The following is an 11,609-nucleotide window of genomic DNA, read 5'->3' on the forward strand; positions in this document are numbered from 1 at the left end:
GTGCAACAACTGCATGTATGTATTTTATTTCCTAAGTTTAGCTTGTAAGCCAATGAATGGCATCGTCATAAAAAGGATCTAAAATAGACTCTTGGCCAAAATCGTAGATGGCTTAAGAGGGTTCAGAAAGGGGAAAAAAGTAAGACAAATTTTATCAAATAGCAAGGTCGGTGTTCTCCTCCTCCAAGGAACCTAGGTTTCGGACTCCCTTAGAGCCGAGTTATCCCTTGATTCTCTTTCACACTCAATCTCTGTTCTCGCCTTCATCCAGTAACCTTCACGCTCCTCTTTGTTCTTGTATTCACTCAGTAACAGACATCATAGGTCGACCCGGGGCATCACGTTCCCATAGAGCTGAACCAGAGCTGGTCGAAGACCTCCCCTCCATAAGGGTTACACGGTCCATGGTCTGATCACCTAACACATTGGTATCAGAGCAGGTGATTATGGGGGAGACTTCAAACCAGGAAGAGATGTTCAGAAGACTCATGGAAGAAACAAAGGGTCGCTTAGCATCCCTCATGGACAGTCGAATAGTTGAACAAGTCTCTCAACAAGTCTCTCAGTAAGTTGAAGACATTGCAACTCGAGTCTATGACAGACTCTCAACAGGCCGCACACCCACTCCGAGAGAAGGGGACAGAGCACCTCTGAATGGGGGACATCCAAACACTGACCAGAGCAATGGCACCGTCCCAAGGTACACCAAACTATATTTTCCGGTTTTTAATGGGACAGACGACCCTTTACTGTGGTTATATCATTGTGAAATTTTTTTTCCCGATCAACGAACGGCTCAGTAAGACAAGGATGGGTTGGCTGCATTCCATATGCTCAATGAAGCGTAAATGTGGGGACATCAACTTGAATTGGAACATCCAGACATAGAGTGGGAAGAATTTAAGGAATTGTACACCATACGGTTTGGACCGCCGGCTCACAGCAATCCATTGGGAGATTTAGTCCTGTTACACCAAATCGGTAGTGTAGCCCAGTACCAACAACAATTCCAAGAGAAATTGGCACGATCTAGCAAGGTGGTACATGTAAACCAACACGTCAGCTTATTCACAGCCGGCCTCACTGAGTCCCTTCGTCTGGAAGTGGAACTCCTTGGGCCCACAGATCTGTATCGAGCAATGAATTTGGCACACGCATTGGAAGCCAAACAGACATTTCAAAACAGACGGCCAGTCTGGCCAGGGGCAAAGACTAGCTCGCCAGTACCTAGCACAGCATAGCCATGCAGAACTAATGTTAAGCAGCCATGGAGAACCAATGCTGCTCCCCAGCCCCTCAGGGTGCTGCTGCCCCTACGTCTATAGCCCCTAAATCTGCTCCAGCCACTACAACCTTTATCCTCAAATTAAACCGGTCTGAAATGGAAGCACGAAGGGCGAAAGGGTTGTGTTATAACTTCAATGAGCAGTATACATTTGCGCACCAATGCTCGAAATTATTCTGGTTAGAACTCGACACTGAGGAAGAAGAAGCACACTTTGAACCGGAACAATCAGAGGTCGAAGAGCCCACCATTTCCTTGTAAGCCATCATCGGGCTTCAGTCCACACCCACAATGCAAGTTTCTGCCTTAGTCAATCAGGAACCCCTCCTCAGTTTGGTGGACTCGGGTAGCACTCATAATTTTTTGAGTTTCACCACTACCAAGTCTTTACAGCTCCCAATTCAACCACGACTAGTAGTTTCCGTATCTTTTGCAAATGGGGAACAAGTGCCTAACTATGGGGTCAACACGATCATGTTTGTGATTGACGATCAGCACTTCTCCACTAAATTTTTTATACTCCCCTTAACAGGGTTCGACATGGTCTTGGGAATTAAGTGGCTCCTAACTTTGGGCCCATTTTGTGGGACTTTCCAGCCTTGACGATGAGCTTCACTGTTGACCACCAAAAGGTCATCTTCCAGAGCTGTACATGTGAAGGGCCATTCCAATTACACGGGCTGCAGCAGCATCCCACAGCGGACAGCAAGTTCGACAGTTTGGTTGAGCACTTCAAGGACCTCTTTCAGGAACCGGTTTCTCTTCCCCCACTGCATCATTATGACCATAGGATCAGTTTGAAGGCTAGATGGTTGAGCCAATCAATGGGCTTTGATTTTCAAGTGGAACATAAAGTGGGTACTTTCAATAAATCCGCGGATGCACTCTCTCAGCGCACGACAAAACAACTGAAGATGGCTGCTATCAGTCACCCCACTCCGTTTTTACTCGATTCCACCCGGGAGGCTAACCCGCACCAACCAGATTTACAGACGTTGTTCCACCAGATTGTTGCGGGCACCAAATTAGTACAATGGGCGGTTCAAGACCACCTTATTCTCTATAAATAGTGTATATACTTGCCCTCCACTTCTCCATTGATCGTTGTTGCCGTCTCATCTTACCGTGACAACACACATGAGGGACTGCAGAAACCACTTCAGCTCCTTCGGGATGATTTTTATTGGCCAGGGATGAAATCCACCATTGCCCACTATGTGGCTCATTGCTTGGTGTGTCAAAGGAACCAAGCTCCGCATTTGCATCTAGTCGGTGCCTTGTACCCTCTTCATCTTCCCACTCAGGTATGGGGCAGACCTTTCCATGGATTTTATTGAAGCGTTTACAAAAGCTTCAGGCAAATCAATTCTATGGGTGGTGGTAGCCCTTCTCACTCATGACAAATTGCTGAAAGCTACTGCACACCACCTTCGACCCACTCAAGCCTGCATGCAACACTATTATGATCAGGGACACCGCGGTGTGCAGTACAGTCTGGATGCCTTAGCATGGCTCCGCCTCCACCCTTACTGCCAGAACTCCATTGCAGAGGCCAAACTACATCATGTTTTTCACGTCTCCTTACTCAAGCCACTCAAGGGCCCCACCCCTCCATCTATTCCAGCACTAACACCAATTGAAGGTCATCTAGATGTTTTCCAATACTCTTACCCCAACTTTGAGCTTGAGGACAACCTCTTTCTTCCACATGGGAGTGATGTTAGGGACACCATAGTAGGATGAGTCATCCAAAGGCGACGCGGGCGAGTCGGCACATGAAGCTCAGCAGGATCAGCAGCACGTGAGCAGTAGCAGCAATTTGGAAGAATGTTTTGATTCAGCACGTGAACAGTAGCAGTAATTCAATGTTCAATGTTAGCGTGCAGTAGTAATTCAAAAAGTGTTTTGATTCAGCACGTGAGCAGGTATGTCACTTAAGTGCTAGCATGCAACAGCAACATGTATGTATTTTATTTCCTAAGTTTAGCTTGTAAGCCAATGAATGGCAGCGTTGTAAAAAGGATGTAAAACATACTCTTGGCCAAAATCGTAGATGGCTTAAGAGGGTTCAGAAACGGGAAAAAAAGGTAAGACAGATTTTATCAAATTGCAGGGTCGATGTTCTCCTTCTCCAAGGAACCCAGGTTTCGGACTCCCTTAGAGCCGAGTTATCCCTTGATTCTCTTTCACGCTCACTCTCTGTTCTCGCCTTCATTCAGTAACCTTCACACTCCTCTCTGTTCTCTTATTCACTCAGTAACAAACATCATAGGTCGACCCGGGGCATCACGTTCCCATAGAGCTGAACTAGAGCTGGTCGAAGACCTCCCCTCCAGAAGGGTTACACGGTCCATGGTCAGAGCACCTAACACTGAGCCATGCCAAAATATGTATAAAACTTGGGCATGTGTATCGAGGTAGAAAATAAGTGGCTCAAGTCTGGTTGACCCGGACCCGAGTTGACCCAGACCGAGTTGACTCAGTCTGGCTAGAACCAAGACCCTCGGGTTGCTAGGAACTCAGCCGGTCCGGTTAGGTTGGAACAAATGCGGCCCGACGCAAGACTAACCAAGCGTTGGATTTAATTTTTCCTAACTTAGGAAAAATTTAAATCGGTAACTCATCTTCCTCCCTACTTCCTTTCAGCCAAACAATGAGGAAACAGAGCTCTTCGGAAGGAAATTATGGAACGATGTCTTGGATTTTAAACAGCAACAGAGATACGATCTCCTAAAAATGGCAACGTACTGGCAGACAATATCATCTTCCTCATGGCGACGATCCCGGCTTCCGAACAGAGCGGAGTAGAGATTGGTGTCATCGTCTCCGGCAACGGCGACGTCATCTTCGGCAAAACAGAATCTCGGCATAACAGCAACATTCTTCTTCTTCTTTCTTCTTCGACAACGGCGCCAAACAGAGACTTTCAGTGCGACGCTAGCATAACTGAACAATCGTCTTCGCTGGCGATGCTGGCTTCCGAACAGTTATGAAAACGAGAGATGGCTGGATATTCTTCCTCCATAAATGACAACAAATAGAAGTAGAAGACATCCAACAGACAGAGGAAGTTATAGCCGGGCAACATGATGGGCTCGGAGTCTCGAGCTGGAAATCATACAACACATACGAAGATGCCAACCAGTAGTATAGGAACGTCCAAAACAAATTATACGGTTTCCAAAAGAACACTGGGTAGATTAAAACATACCCATTAATATGGTAAGGCATTGGTTCTCCATCCAGCAAATAGATGGCAAGGCAGCTGAATAGAGTATGAATAAAAATAAAAAGGTAACAACAATATGACCAAAAACTAAGCAAAGTATGAGCAAAATAATAATAATAATAATAATAATAATAATAATAATGGGTTTTCTTTATATGAAAACCATAGACGAGAGTCCTGAAAATCAAAGATCTATACCATGTTGATTTTTAGGACTCTATAGATTTAGCTTACGGAGAAAAAGGGAGAGAGACCCATTGGGAGAAAACTGGAAAGAGTATAGACTTTATTCCTAATCCTCCCCTGAAGCTCTATTTATATATTTATGAAACTACTATATTATAATAATACCCTTGAACTTAGGGTTTTAACCCTGAAACTTTAACTTAATTGCATCAATGCCATATCTATGATATGACACTTTATTTACCATTCTGCCATCATTGTATGTGGGCTTATAGGCCTTCTCTTTGATCTGTCAACCTTGAACCCGTCTTTTATATCTCTTGGATACAGGGGTCTTCTTGGGTGTTATGGGCTTGGACCCATCTTCTAATATATTTGGATATGTGGGCCTTCCTTTGTCATGTGGGCTTGGGCCCTATCTTCCAACATTTATTTCAAAATTATAGAGGCCTTGTTGTCTATTCAAGAGTAGTTTGGAACTTACAAGTGATATTTTAAATTTAATTCATGTCTATTGAATTTTATTTGTAGTGTATCGTCTATTTTAAACAAGTTAATTAACTTTATCATTTTGTTTGTGTACCCAATTAGCATTTCCATGTGTACCATTGTAGCTATTACTAAAAAAATAAAAGGTTTTTTTTTTTCTCTATTCTATACCGTTGCCTACACAAATGTCAGTGCAAAAGTAAGGCTACCCCGGCAAAGGGGTGAAATTGTTGTTTTTTGTATGGTGAAGAGGGGGGTAAAGTTCAAAAACTTGTGTAAGTTTGGTGCAAAGACGGGGTTTTGGAATATGTATTTTTAAATATATTTTTCTTGGAATTTATCTAATTTAAAATTTACTAAATAAAATATGGTACAAATAAAATTAAAAATAAAGACGTTAGAAGATAGGTGATGGGGAGGGGGTTACCGGTAAAATTAGGATCGAGTTTCTTAAAACCCACCCGATCGCAATCCGTGCCTCCTTCCCTCGTCTTCTCTTGTGATCCTCGGTACACTGTTGCCTTGTTTACCGCGACGAAGCCAGATATCTCACTATGAAAAAGGGCGAAAGCAGTGACGATGAGACGGAGCCTCTCTCGGAGGCCGATTTGCGTGCCCTCCGAGGGAGCCGATTCGCCGCTCTCCCTTCTCTTCCATCCCCGCCACGGTCCCAGCCGAGGTGAGTTCTTCTCCGTTTCCAGGGTTAGTTACTTCGGTCTTTCAGCTCAATCGCTCGCAGTTACAATTAGAGTTTCTGAAACTTCGTTCTTCATTAATTTGTATATATATTTTTTTCGAATTGCTCGTAACTGTACGTAATGGACAACATTTTGTGATTTTTTTTAAAAAGGTTGGCTCACCCGGGTGGACCTATGTCGACAAACAAGGCTGCAGCTTTGGCTAAATTTCTCGAAAGAAAACTGCAGGAGCCGGGTGGATTGAGGTCCATAAACCCTGACCTCCTTGAGCAGGCTGTGAAAAACGCAAAAGACACACTAAGAGCTAGTAGTAGTAGTGGTCGATACCTTCCTTTAACTCTTTCATGTTTTCTTTTACATGTTGTTTTTTCTCTACCTTCTTTAAGTTTATTTATCTGTAATGCATGTTGATTATAGAGGAATTATAAGCTGCTCACGTAACACTGAGATCCTATGATCAACTGATGATATATAGCTTGAAAACGCAGCCAAATGTTTTAGGGCGCCTGCTGAAAGTTCTCTGTTCATTGATATTTACACCATGTTATAAAGAGATTCTTCTTCAGACATTGGAGGCACCTGTATCCGTGATTACCCACTCAACTTGTGGATCATTTATCGTTCCTTGTTTACCTGGTCGGTCATTTTGAACTTCTAAACTTTATAAATGTGGGGCCTACTTTGAAATCCTTGCTTAAAATCTTAATTGAAGAGGCAAAGGTTTACATTTTTGTGACTTGTAGTATTTAAAAAAATTTAAAAATTGTTCTGAAGAATATTATGTGATACAAATGGAGTTTGTGTACAAGATTTGGAATTCATATGCTAAGGCTCATGTTGGATGTATTGATTCTTGTTAACTGAAATTTATAACTATGTATGGATCAACTTATCCAGGTGTTTAAATAGTTGTGACTTGAATAATCCTTTTACGTACTTGAATAACTCAAAAAGATACATTTAATAGATTCGAGATCCATTTTGTTCTACTTGGAGATTAATCAATAGAAAGGCACATCTAAGTAACCACAGAGGTAGTAGAAAAGAATTGTCATTGGGTAATAGAATAGAAAACAGAGTCTCATTGTTCAATACACATCCTATTAATAAAAGGTAGTTAATACAGAAAATGGCAATAAAATTGAGGAATGTTCATGATCAGTAATAGAGCCTTTCCAATGCCTATAGGTGCCTGTTTTTCTTTCAGCCATATCAATTTGTTGTTCCTTATAAGACATTTGATGGATAATACCTTTTCTCAATACAAAGGGAAGACAAGGACATATATTCCTTGGCATTGTCTCATTGAAAGACTTTAATTTTGGCATCATATTGTGTAGGTACCATAGCATACAAGGATTGAAAGATGGAGAGCAATTCTGAGCAGTTTTTCGTGAAATAAAGTTTAGTGACCCTTGAGTAGTCATCCAGAAAGGTAACACAATATTGAAAATTGGACATAGTGGATACGTTTATAGGACCCTAAATCAGAATATATTAATGAAGAAGGACTCAAAGACTTTTTTCCCTTCCTTGTTGGAAAAGACGGTCAAAATGCTTGCCTAGCGGACACAAGTTACATTCTAAAATAGACGTTGATGTCAGAAACGGAACTCGATGCTATGGGGAAGGGACGTGTGCCCTAGTCTGTAGTGCCACCATAGAGGTATAATAACTGCACCAATGATCTTGAGTGAACACCCAGGTGATATAGATCACGACTTTCACAGCCACCACCAATCATTTGTCTTGTCTTCAGGTCCTAAAAACAGTATGTATGGAAAAACATAACCAACTTTTTAAGAGTTATTGCGAGTTCACTAACTAATAAAAGATGGTACATGTCTTTTCAAAACAATGGGCAAACTATGTGGGAACAAAGGACAAACTAAGTGTGGTTAGCGAGGAACTAGTGTGATGGATATTTGACTGGGAATTGCAGTCTAACATAACTTTCCTATGAGATTCAGGTTGAAATGTTGTAATATGTTCAGATGCTCTTGAATCCAAAATCCAGGAAGAATAGGAAAAGAAGAAGCTCATACCTATAGAGGCCAAAGTGGCATTGGAGGAAGAGAAGAATTGACTTTTTTTTCTTTTTTTTTTTTTGTATGAAGTAGAAACTTCTTTTTTGTTGTCGGAATGTCTAGAAACTTGGTTTGCCTTTACCCAATCTGGTTTTCCATGTAGAGACCAACAGGTGTTTACCGTATGATTGGTGCTACTGCAAAGTGTACAATGTTTTTTGACTGTCTACATGTTCACAATGTCCTCTTCCTCAAGCAAAGTCACTGATATCTCTATTATTATTTCCACCACCTCTACAAGTATTAACAGACACCTTGAATTGTTTGTATCCTGGACTAGTGAATCAAAATCATTTATTGGCACCTGCAACATTGTAGCTATTACATCATTCAGTTTGGATTTAGTGGACTGCCTCAGGATCTATGATTGGGCAGTCTCTAGGTAAGACTTGGCATTTGCCAAGTATAGTGCAACTATTAATTCTTCATGTTATTGTTCTTGAACTGCTGTATCTAGGCTGTATGGTAGGGTTTAGATTCCATTCTTGAAAGATTATTTTGAACTGAGCAGAGTGCATGTAAATCTTGTGCCTATTTGAAAGTATAAAATTCTCAAAAATGTCATGAAAATGCTGTAAGCCATTAGAACTAGAGTATACCTGGTAGCGTGTGTCCCATATGTATCTTCCTTGATTTTATACCTCGTACTTCTTGGAGCATTAACAGGTGGTGAATCTGTAAAATGCTCATACAAGTTTTTGGGATGAGAAATTGCTTTAAAGCTTGGGAATGATCAAGGTAATTTTTGATACCATGCAGGTGTTATTTTAAGATTTCCATCTGGAGTCCAGTTTGGCGATGATTGATATTGTCAGCCATGTGTCAAGAGAAAATTTCCAGATTTTTTTTTCTGGATTTTGCCAGCGCGGCGAGGGGGGGGGGGGGGGAGGAGAGGAGATGTCTTTTTCTTCTCTTCTTTCTTCATCTGTAACTAAGTTATGAAACCCTATTGTTTCAATGGGAAAATTGTATCCCTTCTTCCTAAATTTCAAATTCAAGAACGAACACTGACTTTGAGGACTTCTATGTGGGGAACTGACGGATTAACAAGGTTTCCCAGGGTTTTGGTCATTTTTTTCTTAGACAACCAAGAAACAAAATAAAAACTTGTCGAGATCTCACTGGACCAGGAGCCCATGGCTGATGGGAGGGCTTAGTTTTCAATCTTTAGTTGAAGCAACAGCCATTGGGGTTCTAGTACCTGCTGTGATTCCGTGATACCATAACGAATTCAAGAGTCCAATGGTGAACCTGTGCTAGAGCAGTGGGAACCAGCAATCAGTAAAGAGCAAAGAGACAGAGACAGATAAGAGAGAAATTTCAGAAGAGGCAAGCTCAATCATTGATTTGTAATGTTTCTTACATCGGATTCTAATCCTAGTATGAGTGAAATTACAATAGTAATCCAAATATTCTTCATACAGAGGACTTCTAGTTATATCATAACTTCTCATACTTAAACACATCATCTCCTTCCTAAAGGTCGTGGCCTAAATATATTGTTGGTGGCCTCAACAATCCCTCTATTCGTTTCTATTCTGCTATATGAATTGCTTCATCCATAAGCCCACATTCTTCTAATATTTTTTAGTCCATAATGTCATCCATCATTAGTCTTGGCCTTCTTATATTTCTTGCCGGTGGACAATGTTATTATGATTTCATTTGAAATTGACTTTTTCAAAATGTGCAAAAACTAATATTAGTTAAGATCTATTTCAGTACTTGGTGAAATCACATTATATGAAGTGCATTTTCACTTTTTTTGTTTTTTGTTACTACAGGTGAGACTGCCATGGGATGTATAGTTCGGCATGTTGATTCATTTGGTGATCCTGAGGTGCCCTAATTGACTGAGATTAGAAGTTAACAATTTATATTAAAAAAATGACTTATTGTAGTTTGGATGGCTAACTATCAAAAGTATGCTCTGCAGTACCTTGACCAAGATGAAACAGAAAATCAAGATGGGAATGAAGGAACTAGAAAAAAGAAAAGGAAGAAACGAAAACTCAAGAAAGATAAAAAGAAGAAGGTATGTGCATTCTGGGAGTTCTGATTTATTTATCAAATTCCTGCCCTATGCACAATTTTTTTGTTGAAAGTGTTATTAACTAGGGACATATATTGTCAATGTGTATAAGCATTCTTGCTGATTTTATAGGTATTCCTTTTTGTTTTGTTATTCAGTTTAAGAACTACTTTGTCTGATCCATGCAAGCGTTTTAAATTTATCATTTTTTTTGTTTTAATTTTCCACCTGTTTGATCAAGTTGTTACTGTTGCTCATCACTTACTGTCTATGAAATTTATCCGTTAGTATAGCAGTTTGTTACATGAAAGTATAAATTTGCTTGTGTTGTTATTGTTCAATGCTTTAACTCCACTAATTTTTTATCGTTTTTTGTTAAATTAGTTACACTCCTGATTTTCAAATTTCATCACGTTTGTCCCCTTTATCTTCTTGCGTGTTCTTTGTTATTTTTCATTTTAGAAAGAGGGACTCGCCTCTTCCTCTGAGGTAAGTTCTCACCCTTCTCTTAGGGAGAGATGAGAGAAAGAGGAGGGCTTCTGTGCTTCCTTGAATAGAGAAAAAAGGGAAGGTGGGTTGTCCTTTCTCCTCTTACACGAGCAGAAAAGGGTTGGTCTTGCTCTCCCTCATGGCCAAAGTGTACATGCACAGCTCCTTCTCATTGATAAATCCACCAATGAAGAATCTGGCATAGTCACTTTTACTGGCACTTTTAATGGTACAATCCTAGTATCACCTAAAATGAAATGACTCCTGCTATCCGTATGTCCAAACTCACCTCCTGTCCATGAGTTCTCCATATTAACCTTCTGTTGCTTTCTGTTCTTCAACTAATAAAAAACTACTTACTGTATATATTCAACGTTTACCCTACTTGTCCGACTACCATGTCTTTTAAGAACTCCACAAAAATAAAAAAGTGCGTCTGTTTGAATTGGCATTTTGCAGGCAGAAGGTTGTGTAGAAACTGCAGAATCTTCAAGGCGCAAAAAGAAAAAGTTAAAAGACAGGATCGTCAGCTTCAGCTGAATCCTAATTTCTATTCACCATTTTGTGATGTATGAAAGCAAACAAATGACAGCATGTTACTGTTAGAAGCAGACGGGCAACTAACAGGATTTTGTTTTCTTGGGAAAGGAGTTACATGATGGAAATTTTTTCAATGCAGTCACAACATGCAACGCAACTGTACATGCTACATGCTGTAGGTTCCTATGTAGCACAGTAAGTTTGATGATTTCTGCTCCAGTCACTTGACTCGAATTTGTTACTTGAGAGCAACCATGAACTTGTGTTTCCTGCTCAGTACCTGGAAGTCACGCTTAGCTGCAGCATCAAGTGCTAGAGACGCCCACTTCAGAAGGGGCTTACTCCAACATTCCTGCCACTGCCGAGCCAGTCTGCTACTTTGCAAAAATGTTTAGGTGGAATATTCTGAGCAAAATTTGGAGTTAAGGATGGTCTGCAACTTCACAAGAATGTTTGGTTAGAGTATTTCTAATGGTAACAGGAGATTCGAAGATAAAAGCTCAAGCTGAAGAATAATAATTAATTTGGAACTTAAAGATATCAACGTGAAATCAATTAAGTACAATTAATAATT

General features: G+C 40.5%; 1 protein-coding gene across 1 annotated transcript; it reads left to right on the plus strand.

Annotated features, from left to right (window-relative positions):
* The first annotated feature begins 5,662 nt into the window (after positions 1-5,662).
* On the plus strand, positions 5,663-11,160 carry LOC137960288 (uncharacterized). Its single transcript, XM_068807861.1, has 5 exons — positions 5,663-5,868; positions 6,040-6,206; positions 9,759-9,814; positions 9,911-10,009; positions 10,955-11,160. The coding sequence occupies exons 1-5, from the start codon at positions 5,744-5,746 to the stop codon at positions 11,033-11,035; spliced, it is 528 nt and encodes a 175-aa protein (XP_068663962.1). The 5' UTR covers positions 5,663-5,743; the 3' UTR covers positions 11,036-11,160.
* Positions 11,161-11,609: the final 449 nt, after the last annotated feature.

Source organism: Aristolochia californica, unplaced genomic scaffold (genome assembly GCF_029961685.1).
Source record: "Aristolochia californica isolate CCGP_79_NKW_82.1479 unplaced genomic scaffold, dmAriCali1.0.hap1 SCAF_3, whole genome shotgun sequence".
In the NCBI taxonomy this organism is placed as follows: Eukaryota; Viridiplantae; Streptophyta; class Magnoliopsida; order Piperales; family Aristolochiaceae; genus Aristolochia; species Aristolochia californica.

What these genes read in the sequence shown, in the direction of transcription:
- LOC137960288 (XM_068807861.1), top strand. Translation starts at nt 5,744, where the DNA reads ATGAAAAAGGGCGAAAGCAGTGACGATGAGACGGAGCCTCTCTCGGAG. An exon ending in AAGAGCTAGTAGTAGTAGTG is followed by an intron (nt 6,207 to 9,758) that starts GTCGATACCTTC and finishes TTGTTACTACAG; the next exon opens with GTGAGACTGCCATGGGATGT. An exon ending in AGAAAGATAAAAAGAAGAAG is followed by an intron (nt 10,010 to 10,954) that starts GTATGTGCATTC and finishes GGCATTTTGCAG; the next exon opens with GCAGAAGGTTGTGTAGAAAC.